This window comes from Balaenoptera musculus, chromosome 19 (assembly GCF_009873245.2).
Source record: "Balaenoptera musculus isolate JJ_BM4_2016_0621 chromosome 19, mBalMus1.pri.v3, whole genome shotgun sequence".
Classification (NCBI taxonomy): Eukaryota; Metazoa; Chordata; class Mammalia; order Artiodactyla; family Balaenopteridae; genus Balaenoptera; species Balaenoptera musculus.
This window is the reverse complement of record NC_045803.1, coordinates 4,702,163-4,724,922: the sequence shown is the minus strand read 5'-3', so window position 1 is coordinate 4,724,922 and position 22,760 is coordinate 4,702,163. Positions and strand designations below refer to the sequence as shown.

The following is a 22,760-nucleotide window of genomic DNA, read 5'->3' as shown; positions in this document are numbered from 1 at the left end:
TTCTCTAACTTTTAAAACATGATTATATTAATGTATTGCCTAAAAATTAAACCACTGCATTGCCAGTATAAGCTGCATTTGATTATGATATAATCTTTTATTAGTACCAATACTTGTAAATATTATATTCAGTAATTTTGGATCCCTAGATATATGTGAAATTTGTCAAATATTCATGGCAATCATTGTAAGATTTTAAGAATTTATTTTGTAGATAGCCTCATCCACCAGAGGGCAGACAGCAGAAGCAAGAAGAGCTACAATCCTGCAGCCTGTGGAACAAAAACCACATTCACAGAAAGATAGACAAGATGAAAAGGCAGAGGGCTATGTACCAGATGAAGGAACAAGATAAAACCCCAGAAAAACAAGTAAATGAAGTGGAGATAGGCAACATTCCAGAAAAAGAATTCAGAATAATGATAGTGAAGATGATCCAGGACCTCGGAAAAACAATGCAGGCAAAGATCGAGAAGATGCAAGAAACATTTAACAAAGACCTAGAAGAATTAAAGAACAAACAAACAGAGATGAACAATACAATAACTGAAATGAAAACTACACTAGAAGGAATCAATAACAGAATAACTGAGGCAGAAGAACGGATAAGTGACCTGGAAGACAGAATGGTGGAATTCACTGCTGCAGAACAGAATAAAGAAAAAAGAATGAAAAGAAATGAAGACAGCCTAAGAGACCTCTGGGACAACATTAAACGCAACAACATTCGCATTATAGGGGTCCCAGAAGGAGAAGAGATAGAGAAAGGACCCGAGAAAATATTTGAAGAGATTGTAGTCGAAAACTTCCCTAACATGGGAAAGGAAATAGCCACCCAAGTCCAGGAAGTGCAGAGAGTCCCATACAGGATAAACCCAAGGAGAAACACGCCGAGACATATAGGAATCAAATTGGCAAAAATTAAAGACAAAGAAAAATTATTGAAAGCAGCAAGGGAAAAACGACAAATAACATACAAGGGAACTCTCATAAGGTTAACAGCTGATTTCTCAGCAGAAACTCTACAAGCCAGAAGGGAGTGGCATGATATACTTAAGGTGATGAAAGGGAAGAACCTACAAGCAAGATTACTGTACCCAGCAAGGATCTCATTCAGAGTCGATGGAGAAATCAAAAGCTTTACAGACAAGCAACAGCTAAGAGAATTCAGCACCACCAAACCAGCTCTACAACAAATGCTAAAGGAACTTCTCTAAGTGGGAAACACGAGAGAAGAAAAGGACCTACAAAAACAAGCCCAAAACAATTAAGAAAATGGTCATAGGAACATACATATCGATAATTACCTTAAACGTGAATGGATTAAATGCTCCAGCCAAAATACACAGGCTTGCTGAATGGATACAAAAACAAGACCCACGTATATGCTGTCTACAAGAGACCCACTTCAGACCTAGGGACACATACAGACTGAAAGTTAGGGGATGGAAAAAGATATTCCATGCAAATGGAAATCAAAAGAAAACTGGAGTAGCAATTCTCATATCAGACAAAATAGACTTTAAAGAGTGTTACAAGAGACAAGGAAGGACACTACCTAATGATCAAGGGATCAATCCAAGAAGAAGATATAACAATTATAAATATATATGCACCCAACATAGGAGCACCTCAATACACAAGGCAACTGCTAACAGCTATAAAAGAGGAAATTGACAGTATCACAATAATAGTGGGGGACTTTAACACCTCACACCCATGGACAGATCATCCAAAATGAAAATAAATAAGGAAACTGAAGCTTTAAATGACACAATAGATCAGATAGATTTAATTGATATCTATAGGACATTCCATCCAAAAACAGCAGATTACACTTTCTTCTCAAGTGCGCGTGGAACATTCTCCAGGATAGATCACATCTTGGGTCACAAGTTAAACCTCAGTAAATATAAGAAAATTGAAATCATATCAAGCATCTTTTCTGACCACAACACTATGAGATTAGCAATACATTACAGGGAAAAAAACGTAAAGAAAACAAACACATGGAGGCTAAACAATACGTTACTAAATGACCAAGAGATCACTGAAGAAATCAAAGAGGAAATCAAAAAATACCTAGAGACAAATGACAATGAAAACACAACAATCCAAAACCTATGGGATGCAGCAAAAGCAGTTCTAAGAGGGAAGTTTATAGCTATACAAGGCTACCTCAAGAAACAAGAAAAATCTCAAATAAACAATCTAACCTTACACCTAAGGGAACTAGAGAAGGAAGAACAAACAAAACCCAAAGTTAGCAGAAGGAAAGAAATCATAAAGATCAGAGCAGAAATAAATGAAATAGAAACAAAGAAAACAGTAACAAAGATCAATAAAACTAAAAGCTGGTTCTTTGAGAAGATAAACAAAATTGATAAACCATTAGCCAGACTCATCAAGAAAAAGGAGAGGACTCAAATCAATAAAATTAGAAATGAAAAAGGAGACGTTACAACAGACACCGCAGAAATACAAAGCATCCTAAGAGACTACTACAAGCAACTCTATGCCAATAAAATGGACAACCTGGAAGAAATGGACAAATTCTTAGAAAGGTATAACCTTCCAAGACTGAACCAGGAGGAAATAGAAAATATGAACAGGCCAATCACAAGTAATGAAATTGAAACTGTGATTTAAAATCTTCCAACAAACAAAAGTCCAGGACCAGATGGCTTCACAGGTGAATTCTATCAAAAATTTAGTGAAGAGCTAACACCCATCCTTCTCAAACTCTTCCAAAAAATTGCAGAGGAAGGAACACTCCCAAACTCATTCTATGAGGCCACTATCACCCTGATACCAAAACCAGACAAAGATACTACAAAAAAAGAAAATTACAGACCAATATCACTAATGAATATAGATGCAAAAATCCTCAGCAAAATACTAGCAAACAGAATCCAACAACACATTAAAAGGATCATACACCATGATCAAGTGGGATTTATCCCAGGGATGCAAGGATTCTTCAATATATGCAAATCAATCAATGGGCTACACCATATTAACAAATTGAAGAAGAAAAACCATATGATCATCTCAATAGATGCAGAAAAATCTTTTGACAAAATTCAGCACCCATTTATGATAAAAACTCTCCAGAAAGTGGGCATAGAGGGAAGCTACTTCAACATAATAAAGGCCATATATGACAAACCCACAGCAAACATCATTCTCAATGGTGAAAAACTGAAAGCATTTCTTCCAAGATCAGGAAGGAGACAAGGATGTCCACTCTCACCACTATTATTCAACATAGTTTTGGAAGTCCTAGCCACGGCAATCAGAGAAGAAAAAGAAATAAAAGGAATACAAATTGGAAAAGAAGAAGTAAAACTGTCACTGTTTGCGGATGACATGATATGATACATAGAGAATCCTAAAGATGCTACCAGAAAACTGCTAGAGCTAATCAATGAATTTGGTAAAGTTGCAGGATACAAAATTAATGCACAGAAATCTCTTGCATTCCTATAAACTAATGATGAAAAATCTGAAAGAGAAATTATGGAAACACTCCCATTTACCATTGCAACAAAAAGAATAAAATACCTAGGAATAAACCCACCTAGGGAAACAAAAGACCTGTATGCAGAAAACTATGACACTGATGAAAGAAATTAAAGATGATACCAACAGGATAAAGAAGATGTGACACATATATACAGTGGACTATTACTCAGCCATAAAAGAAACGAAATTGAGTTATCTGTAGTGAGGTGGATGGACCTAGAGTCTGTCATACAGAGTGAAGTATGTCAGAAAGACAAAAACAAATACCGTATGCTAACACATATATATGGAATGTAAAAAGAAAAAAGAAAAAAAATGGTCATGAAGAACCTAGGGGCAAGACGGGAATAGAGACACAGACCTACTAGAGAATGGACTTGAGGATATGGGGAGAGGGAAGGGTAAGCTGGGACAAAGTGAGAGAGTGGCATGGACATATATACACTACCATACGTAAAATAGATACCTAGTGGGAAGCAGCTGCACAGCACAGGGAGATCAGCTCCGTGCTTTGTGATCACCTGCAGGGGTGGGATAAGGAGGGTGGGAGGGAGGGAGACGCAAGAGGGAAGAGATATGGGGACATATGTATATGTATAACTGATTGTTTTAAAGCAGAACCTAACACCATTGTAAAGCAATTATACTCCAATAAAGATGTTAATAAAAAAAAAAGATGACACCAACAGATGGAGAGATATACCATGTTCTTGGATTGGAAGAATCAATATTTTGAAAATGACTATACTACCCAAAGCAATCTACAGATTCAGTGCAATCCCTATCAAATTACCAATGGCATTTTTTTACGGAACTAGAACAAAAAATCTTAAAATTTTTATGGAGACACAAAAGACCCCAAATAGCCAAAGCAGTCTTGAGGGAAAAAAACGGCGCTGGAGACTTCCTGACTTCAGACTATACTACAAAGCTACAGTAATCAAGACAATATGGTACTGGCACAAACACAGAAACATAGATCAATGGAACAAGATAGAAAGCCCAGAGATAAACCCACGCACCTATGGTCAACTAATCTATGACAAAGGAGGCAAGAATATACAATGGAGAAAAGACAGCCTCTTCAATAAGTGGTGCTGGGAAAACTGGACAGCTACATGTAAAAGAATGAAATTAGAACACTCCCTAACACCATAGGCAAAGATAAACTCAAAATGGATTAGAGACCTAAATGTAAGGCCAGACAGTATAAAACTCTTAGAGGAAAACATAAGAAGAACACTCTTTGACATAAATCACAGCAAGATCTTTTTTGATCCACCTCCTAGAGTAATGGAAATAAAAACAAAGTAAACAAATGGGACCTAATGGAACTTCAAAGCTTCTGCACAGCAAAGGAAACCATAAACAGGACGAAAAGACAGCCCTCAGAATGGGAGAAAATATTTGCAAACAAATCAACAGACAAAGGATTAATCTCCAAAATATATAAACAGCTCATGCAGCTCAATATTAAAAAAACACACAACCCAATCCAAAAATGGGCAGAAGACCTAAATAGACATTTCTCCAAAGAAGACATACAGATGGCCAAGAAGCACATGAAAAGCTGCTCAACATCACTAATTATTAGAGAAATGCAAATCAGAACTACAATGAGGTATCACCTCACACCAGTTAGAATGGGCATCATCAGAAAATCTACAAACAACAAATGCTGGAGAGGGTGTGGAGAAACAGGAACCCTCTTGCACTGTTGGTGGGAATGTAAATTGATACAGCCACTATGGAGAACAGTATGGAGGTTCCTTAAAAAACTAAAAATAGAATTACCATATGATCCAGCAATCCCACTACTGGGTATATACCCAGAGAAAACCATAATTCAAAAAGACGCATGCACCCCAATGTTCATTGCAGCACTATTTACAATAGCCAGATCATGGAAGCAACCTAAATGCCCAACGACAGACGAATGGATAAAGAAGAAGTGGTATATATATACAATGGAATATTACTCAGCCATAAAAAGGAACGAAATTGGGTCATTTGTTGAGAAGCGGATGGATCTAGAGACTGTCATACAGAGTGAAGTAAGTCAGAAAGAGAAAAACAAATATCGTATATTAATGCATATATGTGGAACCCAGAAAAATGGTACAGATGAACCAGTTTGCAGGGCAGAATTTGAGACACAGATGTAGAGAACAAATGTATGGACACCAAGGGGGGAAAGCGGCTGGGGGGTGGGGGTGGTGGTGTGATGAATTGGGTGATTGGGATTGACATGTATACACTGATGTGTATAAAACTGATGACTAATAATAACATGCTGTAAAAAAAATTAAAAAATTAAAAAAGCAATGATTCCCTGTGTTTCTAGATATAATAGGAAGCCATCTTTCAGAAAATAAGAAAATGTATTTCAGAGAAGTCCCCAGTTACTTTACATACTTCTGAAGAATCAGGATAAATACAACTGATACTGTTTTCACAAAGCAATTGTATATTCTTCCTTTTATCCATCAGTAGTTAAGTGGGAAAAGAAAATTATTTGAAAGCATTATTGTTCAATACTTTTGAATGGCCAAATTAGCATGGGTTTATTTCATATTTAAGAGTTGTAGAATATCACTAGTAAATTTTATCATCTGTTGCTGTTTGTATGAGGGAGTTGCTTTATAATATTGCTTTTTTTTTTAATTGATTGATGATTGATTGATTACTATGTTGGGTCTTCGTTTCTGTGCTAGGGCTTTCTCCAGTTGCGGCGAGTGGGGGCCACTCTTCATCACGGTGCGCGGGCCTCTCACTATCGCGGCCTCTCTTGTTGCGGAGCACAGGCTCCAGACGTGCAGGCTCAGCAACTGTGGCTCACGGGCCTAGTTGCTCCGCGGCATGTGGGATCTTCCCAGACCAGGGCTCGAACCCGTGTCCCCTGCATTAGCAGGCAGATTCTCAAGCACTGCGCCACCAGGGAAGCCCAATATTGCTGTTTTTGGTGTTCCCTGGGGACAGGGATCAGTTCAGAATTTGTACTCTTCTTGAATCAAAAATGATAAAATAAATATATACTAATAGAAAGTATCCATGTCCACTAGACTTCCCTATTAATTAGCACTTTGTACAAATCTTGTCTGTGATTTCTAATGTAAGTTCATTGCATCATATTCTTCCTTTCACACCTCTTTTCTTACAAATTCCTTCTCTGCCCCTTCGTATCCTTCCATACTACTACTACTAATCTTCTTTATTTTGCTGAGCATAAATGCAGAGTTATATGTTGGGAACAGTAAACTTATCAGGGAAGCACAAAATCCAGTTAAATATGTGTGTTTTATTGCTAGTCCCTTAACTGTCAAATCTCAAAATTTTCTACTTCCACCTGCCTGCCTCCAGGTGTAATTGAAATGGAAAAACTTCTTCCAAACACTAAACCTGTCTCTTTGGAGATGCTCAGTAGAAACTTCTAATCATTTCTGGGAATTGAGAACTGGGAAAAACTTTTTAAGACATAGTCTCAAATGCCCAATTGTGCAGTGTCATTGAAAGTACTGGTGAAGTCATAATTGCATTTCTGTGGGGGGAAGTGAGGTCACAGAATTACAATCCCATATCTTATGGTCTGCTTCCTTCCCATACAAGCCGAGGGTATCATGACTGTCACACTGAATCCACTGTCCTGGCAGAAGAAAGGAGTCAAGTGAGTATTTTCTATTTCAGTATAAAAGACAGACTTTATAATGGAATAAGGCTTCTGTATCTGTATCAGTCTTTGTCTGGAAAAGGGATTTTTCTTTTTCTTTTCTTTTTTAAAAATTTTTATTGGAGTATAGTTGATTTACAATGTTGTGTTAGTTTCAGGTGTACAGCAAAGTGAATCAGTTATACATATACATATATCCACTCTTTTTTAGATTCTTTTCCCATATAGGCCATTACAGAGTACTGAGTAGAGTTCACTGTGCTAAACAGTACATCCTTATTAGTTTGGAAAAAGTATTTTTCTGAAGTAGAAACTGGTTCAGTGCTAAGCCCCACATAGGAAGGAATCATAATTCCTGAAGCACAGGCTGAGCTTGTGAAGAGAGAATGGAGGTCCAAGACCATAAACCAACCTCTAACAGCTCCTAACGTATTTTAATGTAATCCTCACCGATTGTTGGGATTTCTTCCAGGTAGTAATAAAGTCTTATTTTTATGACCCTTAAGACTGTAGTTCAGAAATTAATCTGCTATTTAATATGCTCTATACAAATCACAGAGAAGTTTCCATAATTAGTTCAGTTAATTCAGTAAAAGTTCTATGCATGCAATAATGAGTTTGATGGAGCTAATTTAATCCTCCATCTCTGTATAAAAAATATAACTAAGTGACATTTGCTGAAGTATAATTATTTTTCTCTTAGGTTTGTTTTTGTTTTTCTTTTTTGGCTGCACGGCACAGCATGTGGAATCTTAGTTCCCCAACCAGGGATTGAAGCTGCACCCCCTGCAGTGGAAGCATGGAGTCTTAACCACTGGACCACCAGGGAAGTCCCTTCTCTTACTTGGTTTTGATGTGTTTAATGGATAGTAATTAGCTCTCTCCTGAAATTATTTGTGGTCAATTGGTTAAATTAGGACAATTTTCCTTCATGAAGTTAGGAAAGGAAGCTTCATGGAAAACTTAACTTTACACTTGAGGGATTCAGACTGTAGAAAAATTAAGGATTCCAGCATTTTTCAGGATCAAATATCTTGTTTCTCTTGTTCTCTTGTTTCTTTTGATATTTTCTCTTGTTTATAAAATTCTAATGTCATTTTCAGGCTCAACCTTGTGTTTCTCCTATTTCAATTTATTAAGTGCAGAAGATTTCCTGACTCCAAATTCCATTTTGCGTACTTTTTGTGTTTTATTATCTTTCTTAAATCTCATATTAATTAAAATTTTGATGAATTTTTCTAAAACAATAAACAGATCATTTTATGTTCTTTAATGAAGAATAATTTAGGTCCTACTCTAAATATTTTATCACTCATTTAAATGTCAATTCCCATAGTTTAGGGCAAAGCCCAATACATACAATGTAAACACTATATAACGAAACACATCAGACTTGGGAAACCTTGGACAAAAGAAAAAATATATTTAAAACAAATTATCAGGGTAAGTAATAGTAAGTGGAGAATCTTGAATTTAATATTTCATGAAAAAAATAGCCCACAATTCATGTTTTCGTGCAGAATCGTCTCTTTGTGAATCTTCACTCTTTGTGAACAGTGAGCCCTGGAAAATGACAGAATGCCCTTCATGGATTTGAAATTTGTAATGATCTTCCTATTCCAGATATGCATTGGAATCCTGGGAAATTTCTCACTCTTATATCATTATGTGTTCCTGTACCTCAGTGGGCCTAGGTCAAGGTCCACGGATTTGATTTTCAAGCACCTGACTATAGCCAACTCCTTGGTCATTCTCTCAAGAGGAATCCCAGAGACAACGGCAGCTTTTGGGTTGAAAGATTTTCTCAGAGATTTTGGATGCAAACTTGTTTTCTCTGTTCACAGAGTGGCAAGAGGTGTGTCCATGGGCACCACCTGCCTCCTGAGTATCTTCCAGGCTATAGCAATCAGTCCCAGCAACTCCAAGTGGGCAGAGCTTAAAGTAAGAGCCCTGAAGTTTATTGGTCCTACCAACATTCTCTGCTGGATCCTAAACATGTTGCTAAATACTATGGTTCCTATGCATTTGACTGGCAAATGGAACAATAAAAGCATCACAAAAACTATAGATTTTGGATACTGTTCTTCTAAACTTCATAACAAAGACACAGACTTACTATTTATAGTATTGGTATCCTCCCATGATGTTTTGTGTTTGGGACACATGACCTGGGCAAATGGCTCCATGGTATCCATTCTGTACAGGCATAAGCAACGGGTCCAGAAGATCCTTGGGAAGAATGTATCCCCTAGATCTTCCCCGTTGACCAAAGCTACCCAAAGCATCCTTGTACTGGCGAGCACCTTTGTATGTTTTTATACCCTCTCCTCCATCATTTATTTTTATTTTATTCATGTTCATAAGACCATTTGGTGGCTGGTGTACACCTCTGCCTTAATCAAGGCATGTTTCCCAACTGCCAGCCCCTTTGTTCTCTGGAGATGTGTCCCCTGTATATCCAGACATCTCTGTGTGTGTACCAGGAAAAGTGCAGTTACCTCATCTCATCAGAACAATATAAATAGTCTGATTTTCATCATGTTTATTCCATTTTGTCCTCATTCTTCATAGGATCTTAAGCACAATTATAGCCAGTTTCATTGCACGTAGAGTTGCGTATAAAACAGATTCTGGTACAATAAATAGTAAATAATAATAGCCATTGTAAGTGAAATCTTATGAAATTATTATTAAAGTACTGTTATTATTGTATTTTATTGCTCATTTCACTGGAGAAGTACAGAGTGTAATCAATAATAAGACAGTCCTGAAATAAATTGGATATACTAGAATTATTTTTGACTATTTAACTTTTAATCTGCTGTATCAAAATTTCTCAAGATTTAACTGAGCATAGCATTGTAAATACAGTACCATAAAAGGTAATAATATGTGGAATGTTCCCTCAAGAAACCTTAGGAGAGGCGTCAATGTCCCTGCATTGTAATGCAAGTGACTGGGGTAAAGCTAGAGGGAAAATTATGTTTTAGTTATTGTAGCCACCGGCCGCTAAGTTGAGAACGTTGTGCCTTACATCCTAAGAGAAATAGTGGTCAATTGGAATATGAAAATGTGTATGGATGCTAGATTAAGCCTTTTTTCAAATAAATGAAAATATTATTTCAAAAAAAAAAGAAAATGTGTATGGAGAAAGGTGAAATATTGAAAAAATATATTTCAGTTAAACATTGGAATAGTGAGCATCAGGGGACAAAGGAGAACATGGTAAGATATTTATTCTGTTGTTTAAAAAGAATACAATAAGATACATATTCTGATGTTTAAAAAGAATACAGGTGGGAAGCAAACATTAAATACACATTGTGTTTCTGCCATCAAATTGGATGGATTTTGGTGATTTTTGGTGGTCTTTAGAAGGTACATTGTTCTCTGTTAAGCCTTAATGCCAATTGACTATCTTAAGAAACTGATTTCAGAGTGGATTTCTGCATTTCCAATTTGGGGAAACAAACTTATGGAGGACTTTTTCATCAGGCTTGGATTAGTAAAGGACTAGCAATTCGGAGGCCAAAGACATGAATCTATTTTTTAAAATGAGTTTTACAGTATTGCTTTTGAAATCACCAAGGATCACAATGTACACGTTCAAAAGAAAAAAGTGAATATTAACTCAAATGTAGTAGCTAATTTAATGTAACTTTGTAATTATAAACAATTACAATTTTAATATAATTTTCCCGGATTTATTGACAAATAGTTGACATATATTAGTGTATAAGTTTAAGGCAAACTGCAGGATTGTTTGATTTACTTAAACTATTGTGATATTATTACAATAGGTTCAGCTAATATCTATCATCTCATGTAGATACAATAAAAAGGGAGAGAGAAGAAAACAGAAAAAAATATCCTTGTGATGAGAAATCTCAGAATTTCCTCTTATCAGCTTTCCTATATATCCTTACTGCAGTGTTAACTATAGTCATCAGATTGTACATTACATCTCTAGTACTTATTTATCTTATAACTGGAAGTTTGTACCTTTTGATCACCTTCCTCCTATTCCCCTCCCCACCCTCTGACTCTTAATATTCCATTGTATTGAATATGTATGTACCACAACTTCTTTATCCATTCATCCATTGATGGACACTTAGGTTGCTTCCATGTCTTGACGATTGTGTTGAATAAATAGTACTGCAATGAATATGGGAATGCGGATATATTTACGAGTTAGTGTTTTTATTACCTTTGAATATATACACAGAAATGGAATTTCTGGATCGTATAATAGTTCCATTTTTAATTTTTTGAGGATCGTGCTTATTGGTTTTCATAGTGGCTGTACCAATTACCAATTTGGAATCCCACCAACAGTTGCACAAGCATTCCCTTTTCTCCACTTCTGTACCAGCATTTGTTACCTCTTGTCTGTTTGATAATGGGCATTCTAACGGGCATGAGGTGATATCTTATTGTGGTTTTAATTTGAATTTCCCTAATGACTAGTGATGTGTAAATTTTTATTTTGGAATAAATTTAGACTTGCAGAAAAGTGGCAAAGATTACAAAGTGTTTCCATATTCTCCTCACCCAATTGCCCCTGATGTTAACACAGTATATAAATATGGTACATTCAACAAAAATAAGAAACCAATGTTGGTATATTACTGTTAATTAGATTGCAGACTTTATTTGCATTTTGCTAGTTTTAATACTGATGTCTTTTTTCTCTTCCAGGTTTCATTCCAGAATGCCACATTGTATTTAGTCATCATGTTTCCCCAGTCTCCTCTTCTCTGTTTCATTTTCTCATTCAGGTACTTCTTAGAATATCTCCAAAGTTTTGTGTGTGTGATTTATTTCTGAGTTTATAGACTTCTTGAAGTATATCACATCTCCTCGTGCAGTTAACATGACATATCATTGGTGATGATCATCTTGATCATTTGATTTAGGTGTGATTTCCAGATTTCTTCACTATAAAGTGATTACATGTCAATTTCCTTTTTAAAAAAAATAAATAAATTTATTTATTTATTTATTTTTGGCTGCGTTGGGTCTTCCTTGCTGCGTGCAGGCTTTCTCTAGTTGCAGCGAGCGGGGGCTACTCTTCGTTGTGGCGGACGGGCTCAGTTGCTCCGCGACATGTGGGATCTTCCCTGACCAGGGCTCAGGCAGATTCTTAACCACTGGGCCACCAGGGAAGTCCCACATGTCAATTTCCGTACTCTATTGATAGGAAGGGAATTACTAGGTTTGGCTCAAATAAAGAGTGTGGGTACAGTTGAATTAATCTCCACCTCCTAGAAGGAGGAGTATCTACATATTATATTTGGTATATTTCTTGAAGGAGGATTTGTCTATTCCCCCTCATTTAATTCTTACTCAATTTTTATGCATATCATTGAGGTATTAGGTATAGTGAGAAAACAAGTTAATTTCCCTTTTGCCCTATTAAATCCACTAGAGATGAAAAAGATCCAGATGAAAAAATGCATGCTATAAATCTTATCTCTCATAAATAATATCCTGTATTTAAGACAATATAACACTCCTAGACTGTTATACCACAAAATTATATTTAAATCCTTAATATCTTGTAGTATGTACTTTATTTTCATATTCTCCTAAATGACTCAAAAATATGCATTTTTTATTGTTGGATGTTTAAAGCAGGATCTAAACAAGGTTTGTGCATTAAATTACTTGTTATAGTCCTAACATTTAAAAAAATCTATTAATCTAATTTTCAATATTATTCATTTACAAGGGAAATATGAGTAACACATACAAAGTATAAAAATTTGATGGAGTTAAAAATTATAACTATTATCATAGAAATAGAAAAATAAACTACTAGAATATTGTAGAGTCATTGTAATAAAAAATTATAGCAAACATGAAGCTTTGTGGTAAAACATTAGTGCCTTTAAATTCAGATAAACAGATAAATAGACCCACTGTCATTGCTTCTCATTAACACTATGCTTCAAGACATAGCTAGTGTTCTGAGAAATAAAAAGTAATAATAATGAAAACTGTAATTTTGGAAATGGGAGTCCCATTAATTTTATTATTGGCAGATGATGTAATTGTCTACAGAGCATATCTAAGGAATTATGATTCATATCATAGTTTCAACAAAATTAAATAGTTTCAACAGAATTACTGGGTGTAAGATCAATCTACCAAAATCAATAGTATTCACATACATTTCCAGTTAACTAAAATATAATTTAGCAGTCATAGTTAAATGGTCCCAAGGTAAACCTGGGAAAAACTGCAAGGCATTATAAAGAAAATTATGAACAATTTCTGGCGGATGTTATAAAACATTTAAAAAGAGGAGCATGACACAATTTCACTGTTGGAAATACATTAGAATGTAAATTATTGCCAAACTACAAATGTGTAATTCAATAGGCTCCAATCAAAATACTAACACATTTTAATGAGAATGTGACAAAACAGTTGGAAAATTAACTGGTGAAATGGCAGTGCCCAAAATAGAGAAAACAAAATTAAAAAAATAAAACATATGTAAAGGACTTCTAACAGACACTATGATCTTTTGTAATGAAAGTAGCAAAATGAAGGTGGTGATGCAGTAATATTATATTTACCCTGAGATTAATTAACCAGAACATGTAGCCCCTAAGCAGACTTTCATATATAATACTGTAATATCTAAGGTGGATTTGCTCATCAGTAAGGAAATAAGCGATTATTCAATAATCATAGATGGATACAACTTTCATTATATCCCTACATTAAATAATATATATGGATAAATGCCAGATAGATCAAACAACACGTGGGAGACAGAAATACAGGAAAACATTTAATAGAAAATTTAGAATAAACACTTTATTATTTCAGGGTGGAAGACAATTTCTTTAAGAAGATGTACAAACTGTAGGGACTTCCCTGGTGGTTCGATGGTTAAGACTCCTCACTTCCACTTCTCAAAACATTGAGAATGTTTTGTTTTAAAGATGGCAGAGCAGTGTGGCCCAAAAAATAAATAAGTAAATAAATAAAATTGAAAAATTGAAAAAAAATTTAAAAAAGAAGATATACAAACTGCAAAGGAAATGGTTAAAACTATGACAATATTAAAGTTACTAAATGCTATCTGAAAATAGGAGTTGCAACCAGCTACAAAATGGAAGGATGTATCTGCAATGCTGAACACTCGAAAAAAAAAATAGTGTTTGGATTAGATGTTCTAATTTTTTCTACCATTCCATAAACAAAAGGAAAACAACCCACAAAAAATGAAAAACTGAGTATGACCAGATTATTAATAAATCAGTAACTTCATGTGAATAATAAATGGCAATATAAATAGCATCACTAATAATAAATGCAAATGAAATCAACAATAGCATATCACCCACATAATAAAAATACACACACTACCCACTGTGAGATGATATGGGAAATGGAGAATCTCCTTCGTTGATAGCAGAGGTGTTATTGATTGAATCACTTTGGAAGACAGCCAAAATGGTCATATGAACTAAACTTGAAGATGCACAAAAATGGCAGTCCAGCAATTCTATTCCTCACTGTCTGTTCGCAACAATAGGAAGATGTGCCCAAGAATATTCATGGCAGTATCACTAGTGAAAGCAGAATATTTACCAGCACAGCTATAAAACAAAAAATAAACAATGGTGAAACAATGAACTGGAGACACATATGTCAACATGGAGATATTTAAGAAACAATTATTTGAGGTCAAAGGCAAAACGCTCAAGTAAACAGTATATTTAGCTGTGTATAAAAATTGTAAACATGCAGAAAATTGTGTATATTGTTAAATGTGTAAGTGTTAAAAATTTTTAAATGCTTGGGAATGGCAAACACCAAATTATAGTGTATTATTTCAGAAGTATAGTATAGTATAGTAAGTAAGTATAGTATAGAAGTATAGTGATGAAATAAAAGAGGAAAAGGAACAACCACATAAGATACGTTGTCAAGTCTGGGTAGATCAAAAGGTTATTAGATCAAATATGATTCATTGCCATGATTGAATTAGCTCACCTGCTGAAAACTTCTTTCTGGGGAGTAATCTGAAGAGTCATATAGCTCATATGCTTTTGTTCCCATTTCTCAAGCATCATTTTCCTTCATTGCTTGATGTCTAGTTTTTTTTTTTACCTTTTATTTATTTTATTTATTTATTTTTGGCTGCGTTGAGTCTTTGTTGCTGCGTGCGGGCTTTCTCTAGTTGTGGCGAGCGGGGGCTAATCTTCATTGTGGTGTGAGGGCTTCTCAACGCGGTGGCTTCTCTTGTTGCGGAGCATGGCTCTAGGTGCGTGGGCTTCAGTAGTTGTGGCGTGAGGGCTTCAGTACTTGTGGCTCCCGAGCTCTAGAGCGCAGGCTCAGTAGTTGTGGCGCACGGGCTTAGTTTCTCCAAGGCATGTGGAATCTTCCCAGACCAGGGATCCAACCCATTTCCCCTGCATTGGCAGGCAGATTCTTAACCACTGCACCACCAGGGAAGTCCATGATGTCTAGTTTTTTTGAATACCACTGTTGCATGTGTTATTTGTCTTTGTATGTGTTGTTTCCAGAGGAAGGTAGATCTGTTCTTTGTTACTCCATCATGGCTATAAGCAAAAGTCAGTTTCTCTTTTTTTTTTATTGTAGTAAAATATACATAACATAAAATTTACCAACATAACCATTTTTAAGTGTAAATTCAGTGTCATCAAGTACATTCGCACTATTGTTCAATCATCATCAACTGTCCAACTGCAGACATTTCTCATCATCTCAAACTGAAACTCTGTACCCATTAAACACTGACTCGGTATTCCCCACCTTCTCTATCACTTGGTAACCACTCTGCTACTTTCTATCTTTATGAATTTGACCATTCTAGGCACCCGGTATAAGTGGAATCATAGAATATTTGTCCTTTTGTTTCTGGTTTATTTTACTTAGCTCAATGTCTTCAAGGTTTACCCATGTAGCATGTTTCAGACTTGTTTTCCTTTTAAAGGCTGAATAACGTTCCATTGTACATATAGATCACATTTTGTTTATTCATTAATCTGTCTATGGACATTTGGTTTTACTTTTTTAAATCTTTCAGAAACTGTGAATATTGCTGCAATGAAAATTGTTGTACAAATATCTGAGTCCCTTCTTTCAATTCTTTTAGATATATGCCTAGAAGTGGAATTGCTGAATCATATGGTAATTCTATGTTTACTTTTTTGAGAGAACGTCATAGTGTCTTTCAAAGCGGCACACCATTTTACATTCTCACCAGCAAGAACATAGGTTCTAATTTCTCCACGTCCTTGCTAACACTTAGTAGTAGTATTTTTTTTTTTAGCCACACCCTCGGCTTGGCTTGTGGGATCTTGGTTCCCCAACCGGGGATTGAACCCGTGTCCTTGGCAGTGAGAGCATGGCATCCTAACTACTGGACAGCCAGGGAATTCCCCAGTAGTAGTATTTTTTTTAATACTACTTCATTCTTGTAGTACGAGATGGCAAGTGCCAATTTTTAGTTGGCATATTAGACCAACCAAAGAAGCTGGAAGGGAAGAGGGGAAAACTTTTCTGCCCCTACAACATTCATCCTAATCGCCAGGAAAACTATAGTGAGACCACTTCAAATTTTATAGTGAGAAACATTTTCTAGAATGGCTAAAATTATACTGAGAAATAACTGATAACACTGAATTTCAGTGAGAATGTTGAGGAACTAGAATTCTCATATATTGCTGATGGGAGTGTAAAAAGCACATTTACTTTGGAAAACTGTTTAGAAGTTACTTATAAAATTAAATATTTACCTACTGAAAGGGGAGTGAAATTTGTCACCCCCAAGTGTAGCTCTTTGGCGTAGGAATTATTTTAGGTTGGTTATTTTAAGAGACAACAGGCATAGAAAATGCTCTGAAAACTGAGTAGAAGCCTCCTTTTGTAAGAGACATTTACATTCATAAAAAAAAAAAAAATCTCCGTTTGTAAGTGTGTCTCCCTATCTGTACTGGAAAGAGGAAGATGTCTAAATCTCTAGAGACTCTTGCCCGAGGGAAAGGGAAAGACTGAAATCTGCATAACAGCCTTACCCCTGTTTACTGTGTTTTCCTGGTCATCTTCCACAACTGCCCCCCCAACCCCTACATCTTTATTTGTCTTTAGATGAAGATGGCATTTAATGTGATGGCTTTGGCCATTTGGAGGAGCTACTCAGTTTTCTTGAATCTCTCCCATGTATACAAGAGGTATACATGTTATTAAACTTTTTTTTCCCCCCATTAATCTGTCTTCTATCAAATTGTTAGACCAGCCAAATTACCTAGAAGGGAAATTTTTTCTGCCCTTACAAAGGGTAGAGGAAAACTTATTTTTATCTCTTCCATCTATCCCATTACCAAATTAAAAGAAAACAATGAGACTTTCCTCTGAAGTACTACTCCTTGTTCCTTTCTGTATTCCATCCATCTCTACTTAGCTCCTATTCTATACAAACATTTATTTATAATCAATGTTAGGAGAAGGGCAGAAGAAACAGAAAGGCAGGGCCCAGCATCTTCATCCTCAGGGAAAATGTGGGACACTTAGTACCCAACTCCTAAAGATTTATGAGAATTAATTCACATAAATGTGTGTGAGGTTCCCAGCACTGCGCAATGTAACCTACCTGTGAGTACATGGTAAATGCTCAATAAATACCGCATTAATGATGCATCCAGTTTATTTTCCAAATACAGACTTGCTCAGACATTCTCTAGCCTTCTTTAAACTTTAAAGGGCCAGTAAAGAATGTGCTGTTTCAGGACAGTGATTGGTGGTCTTCATTGAGAGCCAACTCTGTTGAGTTAGTGGGTGTAAGAGACTCAGGTGTGTTATTGAAACTGAGCAGGACCCTGTGGGGCTCCTGGGCACTAAAGCCCTTCTGCGTCCCCCGTTTTTTGTTTGTAGGCAATAGGCTTCATTCAGCCTCCATGACCTTCCCTGAGTTCCAACAGGCTTGTTCAAATAGTTGCTAATTAGGGAAGGGAGGGGATGCAGAGACAAGGGAAGAGCAGTCAAGAAACAATAGTGCAGCCTTGGGGCAAGGTCCTGGTTCCCCCTCAAGGGATACACATAACAATATCTTTGAGCTGTTTTGCAGATACTGAAACCCCCTCCAAGTGGGAGAAGTTAAACGATTAATGATGGCATGCTGCCCACAAGCACGGAGACCCCAGAGCAGTTGGAACCTGTAGGTTGATGATGCTGCCACTTACCTCCCCACCAACCAATCAGAAGAAGGCCCACGAGCTGATCACGCCCTCTTTGAACCATTACAATAAGACTCACTATCCCCTCCAGGTCAGGACACACGGTTTTTTGTTTTTTGTTTTTTTTTTAATTTATTTATTTATTCATTTATTTTTGGCTGTGTTGGGTCTTCGTTTCTGTGCAAGGGCTTTCTCTAGTTGTGGCAAGCGGGGGCCACTCTTCATCGCGGTGCGCGGACCTCTCACTATCGCGGCCTCTCTTGTTGCGGAGAACAGGCTCTAGACGCGCAGGCTCAGCAGTTGTGGCTCACGGGCCTAGCTGCTCCGCGGCATGTGGGATCTTACCAGACCAGGGCTCGAACCCGTGTCCCCTGCATTGGCAGGCAGATTCTCAACCACTGCACCACCAGGGAAGCCCCAGGACACACAGTTTTGAGGGCATGAGCCCGCTATGGCCCCCTTTGCCTGGAAGCAATAAAGCTATTCTTTTCTACTTCACCCAAAACTTTGTCTCCAAGATTCAATTTGGTACCGGTGCACAGAGGCCGAATTTCAGCATCATTATCTGCGCTTTCTCTAGCTTAGTTCAACTGATAATGGGTGTGGGTGGCCCAACATCAGCACTAACGTGGAACTTGTTAAGATGCCAACTCATGGGCCCCACTGCAAACCTGTAGAATCACAATTTCTTAGAGTGGGGCACAAAACACAAACGCTTGATATGCACATTAAAGCTTGAGAAGCAAGGCTTAGATAAGTGTTTCTCGCCCAGGCTTCCAATTAGGATCACGTGTGCAGTTGTAAGAATGATCCTCACCTGTGCTCTACCCCACAGATTCTGTCTCTTTGTCTGGGTGGGAACATTAACATTGTTTTAAATTCAGTACTCCACGTGATTCTAAGTTGAGGTCAGGTTGAGCACGCGGGCTCCTAGGTAACATGAGATTTGCTTGCAGGCATTGGTCCAAGGGGAGGTAACAGGATCTGCCCTACAGGAGGCTGGAAGGGGCAGGTCAGTGCAGCGATATTTCTCATTGCTGCATCAGAATCTGCGGGCATCTGTGTGGGGAGGACCCTTGGAGACAGGGAAGGAGGAACTCGCATGGCAGCCTCCAGGTAAGAACTCATGTTTCTGAATCTCTGCTGTGACAAAGGACTGGGAAATTTGGCCTTTTCTGCATTTTTAAAGCCCTGCCTGTGGGTGAGGTGTTAACAGGTGAGGAGGGTTTTGCTGGTGGTTTTAAAAGTATATTCACAAGATGCAAATGTGATTTCTCCGCATAATATCTTTTGAGAGAGAGGCCCAGAGAAGGAAGAGGAAGAGGAAAGAAATGGCAGGCTCTCATGTCCCAGGTCAGAGTCTGTGTCATCTTTTCCTGCTGAAATGCCATGCAGTTAGAAGTTGCAAGTGTTTATTTCTCTACTTCTGATGTTCTTGTCTTAGGAGTGTTTTCAACTACTTTTTAAAAACTTTCTGTTTAAAAATATGCAACGTTAGTTCTTTAGAATAATTCTCTCCTCTCTCCCATAGCCTTCTCTCCGTTCTCTCAATCCAGGCTTTCTATATGGGAGGAAGAATCCCCACTTTGAATTTAGGTGAGGTGCAACTGCTGAAAATTTTCTCTTTGTGACAGATCTACAAGAGAAGGCATTGAATCCAGTATTCTTATTGAGGATGGGGTCGGGTCCTGGGATATCAGTAAAGAAAGACATTTCATGGTTAGGTTCCATCTCGTTCCTTTATCAGCTCTGTGTAAGCTAGGATGAAGAAAATGCACAATACAGGGAATTCCCTGGCGGTCCAGTGGTTAGGACTCCACGCTTCCACTGCAGGGGGCCGCGGTTTGATCCCTGGTCGGAGAACTAAGACCCCACAAGTCGCGTGGTGCGGAAAAAAAGAAAAAAAGTACAATAGGATGGATATGTGTGGCCCAGAATATCTCAGAAAGTTCTGAGGAAGGAAGAGAGGCTTGTTTGCTGTCCAGAATGCTGAAGAAAGACTTCTAGTTAAAATAATTAAAGATTACAGGACACGGGAGCTATTTGTGGCTTGAAATTCGACTAAAACTGCTGTTTTCTCATGATTGGATTCATATTATGACTTACTTTTTTTTTGCCAACGATACCCCAGCAATGATAATGTGTCCTCTGGCAAATATCAGGCACCTGATATCAATTTGTCCCATTACAGCTGATGTTCTTTTCTTACTTGGTCGGGTGCTCTCTGCCAGAATTCTCCACTCTAGCATTAAAATTTTCCCCTTTATCTTTCATAAGGATCTTAGACAAATTTACTGAAAGATGTGCAGAAACCATCACATTTAATCTGGAAGCTCCCCTTTCTTCTGTTTCTCTTTGCTGTAGTTTGCTTTGGAAAATAAAGGCTCTCACCTTTGTTTATTGGGGATGCTGGCTTTTGTTAGGAAAGGCTCTCAGTCAGTCCTTGGTCCTTTAACTTTCCATTTCATTTCAAAACCCAGCACCAGGAAATTGTGAATGCCAGCTGCTACACAACGTGGAGCTTCCAGGGACTCTGTTAGCCGAGCTGTTCTGAGAAGGGAGGATCGGGGCAGAGCCATGACAGGGCAATTTCTTGGTCTGGGGTCTTATTCAGTGGACACTGCATTGGAGATTCTGTGTTGGGCTCTGCAAGCCCCATTAGGCAGAGGGACCACATTCTGGGCGCAAATTCTGGGGCAGCTGAGCTCTGCCTGCAATGTTAGTCCTGAACTATAAAACAGGAAGCTGGGGGGACATCAGAGCGGCCGCTCTAGAGGAGGAACTGATGGACACTTTATGCTTTTTACATGATGCAGGGCAACTCTGGGTGGCCAGTCCCTGATCCCCAGTCTTCTCTGGGGTCATCTGGTTTGTTGGAGGTGCTGGATTCAGGCCCTTGAAGGGTTCACCCACAGTCCTCGCGTTCGCACACATGAAGGTTTGGGCAAAAGGAAAAGGCATAAATGGGAGAAGGCATCCAAAACCCTGGGGGTAACAAAGAGGGTTGGAGAGAGGACCGGTCTGTGTTACAGACTACGGTCCCAGTTTATCTGAAGTCTGAACTAAGGCTTGTGGGCTTGCTTGAGACGGGATTCAAGGCTGGGAGTCTGGAAATCAAGCTGGGGAAGGAAGGAGCTAGTGATTTCAGGTTTCGGCTCTGCGAGCGGGCACGTGTGCCAGAAGTCCTCTGTGCGCGTGGGCAGCATTTGGTGGTAGTGGTGGTGAACTGCAATTGGCAGGCGCTGTGCTGAGCGATTACCAAGGGTGAAGTCTGGTCAAGGGAGGGCGGCGTGTGCTGGTGTCTCGTGGGCATGCGTCACTCCGGGGCGAAGGGTTGGAGTGAATGAAGTCTTTCTATGTCCTTAAGTTGCCCTGTGCAGGGGAAACATAAAAGCACCAGATGAAAAAAGTGCTCCAAAAATGAAGGGTGGGGATATAAAATCTAACATTCCACGTAGTTGGTGGAATATTAGACTTTATATCCATTTGCAAGGAGAGTTGAGCAATCATTCACCCACAGTGAGAATGCTCAGTCATGATGGTGCATAATCTGGTATTCTAGAACCACCCTGAAATCCATAAATGCATAAACAGTCCATGTTTTATGATGTGTGTGATAGCAGTAGACAGACACATTCAACTCTGTAACTGTATAAACAGGGAATGTTCAATAAAGGTGTTTTATTCATAATTACCATGGGATTTGTGTTTTAGGAAATGCAGTAGATGTATTTATTCTGGTATGAAAACATCACCTTCATTTATCATTGGTTAAGGAAAGTAATTTGGTTGATAGTTTGATATGACAATATTTGTATGAATATTGAACCAGGAAAAGCAATATTTTAATGTTTGTGTACGTGCATTGGGAAATTCTCTACCCTCTTTGGGTCTCTGGCTGTGCCTAAGAATTAAACTGACATAAGACAAATTAACAGGAGGAAAGAATACAAATTTTAAAAAAAATTTTATATGTACATGGGAGTCTTCACAAGAAAATGAAAAAGAGAAGTGAACAGAACAAAGCTTTTATCCCTTTTAGACAAACAATAAATTTGGGAAGAACTGACAAGACAAAGGGATTTGGGCTAGAGATAGGTAGGTAGTACTTATCTTAAAAAGTTTGTTCGCAGGATACTTTGGTGCCATCCTTGGGCTGATGGGTTTGTCTTCAGAAAAAGAAGTATTTATTTCTTGTCTTTAGGCAGAATAGGAGGAGATTTTACTGCCTTTCTTCTTAGTTGCCTTCAACTCAAAATAATTTTTATGTCAAACAGGCTTATTTTGGGATGACAGATTCTTGTTTCCTTCATGTGTGTATGTATTATAAAATTTCAGTTGCAGTT

At 37.7% G+C, this 22,760-nt stretch overlaps 2 protein-coding genes across 1 annotated transcript; both read left to right on the top strand.

Annotated features, from left to right (window-relative positions):
• Window positions 1-22,760, top strand: part of ZNF331 (zinc finger protein 331) — a 238,732-nt gene that overhangs the window by 29,258 nt on the left and 186,714 nt on the right.
• On the top strand, window positions 8,385-12,098 carry LOC118885114 (vomeronasal type-1 receptor 2-like). Its single transcript, XM_036833491.1, has 2 exons — window positions 8,385-10,417; window positions 11,894-12,098. Exon 1 carries the CDS (start codon window positions 8,771-8,773, stop codon window positions 9,761-9,763), a length of 993 nt encoding a protein of 330 aa, XP_036689386.1. The 5' UTR covers window positions 8,385-8,770; the 3' UTR covers window positions 9,764-10,417; window positions 11,894-12,098.